General features: G+C 36.3%; 1 protein-coding gene across 2 annotated transcripts; it reads left to right on the plus strand.

Moving 5' to 3' along the window:
- The first annotated feature begins 261 nt into the window (after positions 1-261).
- Positions 262-4,969, plus strand: LOC107781279 (ATP-citrate synthase alpha chain protein 2). Of its 2 annotated transcripts, none has more exons than XM_075226674.1 (13): positions 262-478; positions 619-727; positions 2,085-2,261; positions 2,421-2,582; positions 2,692-2,772; positions 2,995-3,046; positions 3,126-3,240; positions 3,354-3,435; positions 3,826-3,921; positions 4,028-4,129; positions 4,298-4,414; positions 4,502-4,618; positions 4,742-4,969. In XM_075226674.1, exons 2-13 carry the CDS (start codon positions 629-631, stop codon positions 4,811-4,813), a joined length of 1,272 nt encoding a protein of 423 aa, XP_075082775.1. In that variant the 5' UTR covers positions 262-478; positions 619-628; the 3' UTR covers positions 4,814-4,969. The 2 variants fall into 2 exon arrangements, with proteins under 2 accessions (XP_075082775.1, XP_075082776.1); XM_075226675.1 differs by having other exon boundaries at positions 281-418.
- The last annotated feature ends 373 nt before the right edge of the window (positions 4,970-5,342 follow it).

The raw sequence follows: 5,342 nt of genomic DNA on the forward strand, positions 1-5,342 counted from the left end.
AAATACCTATGGGGTTTACGCCCCGCGCCTTACGCCCACGCCTTTTAAAACACATTTTTTTGTGATAACAAATAATTTCATTAAAAATAAAATCAATTTTTTAATTTAAATTATTTCTTAATAAAGAAATTTATATTTTTTTAGACCGACTAAAATGGAAGTGTGGCAGATAAATAGAACGGAAAAATTAGTTGGTCCACATTGGTGGGTAGGTAGTTTCCTTTTGCTTCACATGTGTCCGCTGTCCATACATACAACAACTACTTCCCGCTATTATATGATTCTATTTTCTGTATTTTTGTTTATAGTACTAATTTTCAATTAGTCCATATTTATAATTTCCAGCAGCCATCTCTGAAACCCCATTTCACACAAGTATAAATAGTGGCAGTTGAGACACAAGATTTCAGCCTGTGTTGTAAGTTGTAAATCTTTAAATCATAGCAAATATTCAACTTTTGGGTTCTCTTTTATAACGGTATAGATCCCAACTCTCGTGCTAATTTTCTCCATCACTGTAATTTTGTCAAATAATAGGATAAAATTTGGAGGCTTTGTTAATTATTTTGGTTTATGGGATTCTGGATCTGTGCTCAGATTTTATATTTGTCTTGTTAGGGAAGCAAAAATGGCCCGCAAGAAGATCAGAGAGTATGATTCCAAGAGATTGTTGAAAGAGCATTTCAAGAGGCTAGCTGGTTATAATTTGGCCATCAAATCTGCCCAGGTAAGTGAACAATGACATTTTAATTCAATTTACATTGGCTCACCTGAAATCTTTTTAATGTAGGAAACAATTTAGGTGTTAAAATTAGACCTACTGAGCACACTGTATTTTAGGATGCAGATTTGAGTCTGAATTAGCGAAATGTAGGATGTTTCTGTTGTGCATTTATTTGAAATTATTCGAGTTGCAGTCTAGTGGCTGTAACTCTGTCTTAGCATCACTTAGGTGCAGAATCTAATCCTGCCAAAAAAATTAATTCCCCTTTTCTGTCACCTCTAGTGTTGAGATCTATCTGTGCCCATCCGGAGGAAATTCCTAGGTTGGTCCAGATACTTTGCTAAAGAGCTGCCTAATAAAAGAAAAGGAGTCTAGCTGATGATAGTGTAGGAACTAGGAAGAATGTTGGGACCACAGGCTCTGAGCCAGCTACTAAACTGAAGAATAATAGGATATGATTCTTAGCTGTAAGTAAATTTCTACAAGTGGTAATTACTGCATATCAACCAGCAGGGACGTCTTAAAAAATTGGTCGCCCAAAGCTAAATTTCAATAAGATGCCTTAAACTTATTCACATGTATTTCTATTTAAGCTCATTCTTCTACGTTTTTGAGGTACAAAATGAAATCTTGGCAAATTGTATGTATTTACAGTTCGTACTTATTTTTATTTACAATTCATTCTTATAGCCTATTCAAGCAAATCGTGTTAAAACTGAAAAATGAAATCGTCTTAAACAGACAAAATAATGAATCCATGTGGAGGTGGAAAAAATAAAAACAAAAGGGAGATCATTGCATCAATTAGTGAGTGATAAAAGCCTACTGTAAGTTTCTCATTCATTTGAACAACCTCAATCAAATTCCAAAACAAAAACGTAAAATTTGAAAGGATAATTGTACCAGTTATACATTATTTTATCTAATAGTAGCAAAGATTTGGGCTTTTAATATCTTTTTTTTTGGGGGGGGGGGGGGGGGGCTCAATCAATGGCCTTAGCCGCCCTTGTCAACCAGTGTGTTAAAACAAATTTGTGTATCTTCTTGAAGTCTTTCATTGTGATCCTTTTGCCCGTCTTTAGGGGCCTCAAAGCAATTAGCAAATAATGAGCTTGTTCTGTCTATGTCCAGACTCCATACAACACTGTCTTAGATTTACTTTTTCGCGTGTGATGGGGGTAGGAGGACGAACCCACCAGAGGATTTCCTATTTCAGATGGATAGGACTGGAGAAACACTCTTTCATGTTACTTGTGACAATTATGGATTGCATTACATCATTTATTTTAGAGATTATAAGAACACGGAAATTTATTCCTCGCTGCAACATCATGATGTATGTTTCCTTTCTATGGCGTAGGTTACAGAATCAACTGATCTGAATGAGCTTGTAGAGAAAGAGCCATGGCTTTCCTCAACACAATTGGTGGTAAAGCCTGATATGTTATTTGGGAAGCGTGGAAAAAGCGGGCTAGTTGCCTTGAATCTTGATCTGGCTGAAGTTGCTTCTTTCGTGAAGGAACGCTTAGGCAAAGAGGTGATAAAAATTTTGCGTGACTTGTCTTTTGTTGTGATTTTGTTACAAGGAGAACATGTTATATACTTTATAAAACAAACATTATATATACTCGGACATTTTAGCACATATATATCTTATAATTTGATCCTATGTTTGCATGTATTTTCACATTTAAAGGTGGAGATGGGTGGATGCAAGGGGCCCATTACAACTTTCATTGTTGAGCCATTTGTACCCCACAATGAAGAGTTTTACCTTAACATTGTCTCAGAGAGACTTGGTTGTAGTGTTAGCTTTTCTGAATGTGGAGGAATAGATATCGAAGAGAACTGGGACAAGGTATGTGAAATGTGCCCTTCTTTTTACAAGTCAACTGAAGATATGTTGAAGTTCAAATCAGTATTATATATTTTTATATTGATTTGACATGACAACTTTGTTAATCCAGGTTAAGACAATCTTTTTGCCAACGGGGACATCCTTTACATCAGAGATTTGTGCACCACTTGTTGCTACTCTACCACTTGAGGTAAATGTTCGAAAGAACCATAACCTAGGAAAAGTTTGCTCCTTGAATGCCACCTGTTAAAATTGTAACTTCATTTTATGTTGGAGCATTGAGTTTTGTTCTTATTCTTCAAAAAAGATAGGAAAAAAAACAGAGATCTATATTCTCCGTATTCTTTTGCCATATTTGTTTCTGCAATGTATATCTGAAATCACTGATGTGAAATTCACTTTTATTGTACAGATCAAAGGAGTAATTGAGGAGTTCCTCAAAGTGGTTTATACTTTGTTTCAAGGTATGCCCAAATTGCGTTATCATATCATCTTAATAGCCTTTTGGATTTTCTTTAGCCTCTGAACATTTCCTTGTATCAGATCTGGACTTTACTTTCCTGGAGTTGAATCCTTTCACGTTGGTCGAAGGAAAGCCTTATCCACTGGATATGAGGGGAGAGCTTGATGACACTGCTGCTTTTAAGAATTTCAAGAAGTAATGTCTTGCAATTTAGTCGCTGACATTTACTTGTTCTACTGTTTTCAGGAAACATTGAGTAAAAGTAATGTGCGCATCATTAGTGTAACATTACATCTTTTCTTCTGCAGGTGGGAGAATATCGAATTTCCATTGCCATTTGGAAGAGTGATGAGTGCTACAGAAAGCTTTATTCATGGGCTAGATGAAAAGGTATATCTTGACTCTTTGGCATTTAATAAATAAAAAGTCATGGGAAACAGAAGACTCAGAATTGTCAACCCTCTCCCACTCCCTGGATGTAGAAAAAGATGTATTAGTCTCTATTTTTTGGAATAGTAAAGAGATGAATAAGGATCAAACTGCTGTTATATTCTCATCAATTAGTTTTTCTAGAGACTCTTTTCCGTAATGCATACTCAAGATGAAAAAAGGATGATTCTTTTAATATAGATGTGTACATGCACGTTTGTTGAACATGAAATATAGAGCATTAAAGTACTTGCAAAGTGTCGAGTCCAAACTCTGCCAGCTTTAGGTAGAAGATGGTTCTGTTAACAACTTATTACATGCTAATGCGTTCAATCCATCATTCTATTTCAGACAAGTGCATCTTTGAAGTTCACAGTCTTGAACCCCAAGGGGCGAATTTGGACAATGGTTGCTGGTGGAGGTGCCAGTGTCATCTATGCAGACACTGTATGTTTATCTCCTTCGATAAACTTATGCCGTTTGTATATGGTTAAATTGACTCCCCTTCTGTTGCCTGCACGGCTCTAATACACATGCTATATTACCTTCCCAGGTCGGTGATCTTGGATATGCTTCTGAGCTTGGGAACTACGCAGAATACAGCGGTGCTCCAAACGAAGAAGAGGTCTTGCAGTATGCCAGAGTTGTAATTGATGTAAGCATAAAGCATTTGCATAAATTTACAAGATTAGACATGCTTTAGAACTTAATACACAATCATGAGTTCGCTCGTTGTGGCATATTCTTAATTTATGCATCTAGAGAATGAAAACAAAAGATTCTTATTAGGAGAAAGATAGTCACTTCAATCCCAACTTTGCAGTGTGCAACTGCAGATCCTGATGGCCGTAAGAGAGCCCTTGTGATAGGTGGTGGAATAGCCAACTTCACTGATGTTGCTGCCACATTTAGTGGTATAATTCGAGCTTTGAAGGAGAAGGTATGAAATTAACCATCATAACTCAGAGTCATCTCCAATATGACTTGCAGTTATTTGGACACTCCTAACTCGGCATTCTTGTGACAGGAATCAAAACTTAAAGCTGCAAGAATGCACATATATGTCAGGAGAGGAGGTCCAAACTACCAAAAGGGCCTTGCCAAAATGCGGTCTCTCGGGGAAGAAATTGGCATCCCAATTGAGGTACGAATTAGCATCCAGCAATAACTAGCCTAAAGAGATTTTCTTTTTCAATAGAATAAACAATTTGACACAACTTTGAAATAGCGTTGTTAATTTTTCCCATCTCTTAATTTGTCGTTCTAGGTATATGGACCTGAGGCAACCATGACTGGCATCTGCAAACAGGCTATTGAGTGCATCACTGCAGCTGCATAGAGCAACCAACTCTGTATTATTCAAGCTTAAATGTTTTGGTTTTCTTTCTAGCTTTGTGTTAGCATGATGTTGTTTGCCAAAGATAAAAGAGATTGATTTGTATTTATGACATTTTTCATAAACGAGCAATCAAAAATGGGCTCTACTCTTTAGTAATGAGTTTCAGCTTATCAGTTCTCAAGGAAACATCAATTGGAGAAATTTTGCCTTTGTTTCAAATCAGTTCAGTATCTTTCTGCTGACACCCTGTTAGCAGAAAATTGCTGCTACATAGCATGAGAAGTATAAAGAAATCCTAATTTGTATAAAATAACCACTACATATTAAGATATGTAATGTGAAACAGTTTTAACAAACCACTTCTTAATGCATCTTAAACTTGCCAGTACGCTCGAGATCACGCAACCATTACAAGACTCATCTAAACATCAAGATAGACTAATTAAAACAAGCAAATAGTACTCCATCCATCAAAATATCTGTGATACCCTTGATTTTGGAATATCTCGGTGTTAGAGCATATACTATT

This window comes from Nicotiana tabacum, chromosome 12 (genome assembly GCF_000715075.1).
Source record: "Nicotiana tabacum cultivar K326 chromosome 12, ASM71507v2, whole genome shotgun sequence".
Taxonomy (NCBI): domain Eukaryota; kingdom Viridiplantae; phylum Streptophyta; class Magnoliopsida; order Solanales; family Solanaceae; genus Nicotiana; species Nicotiana tabacum.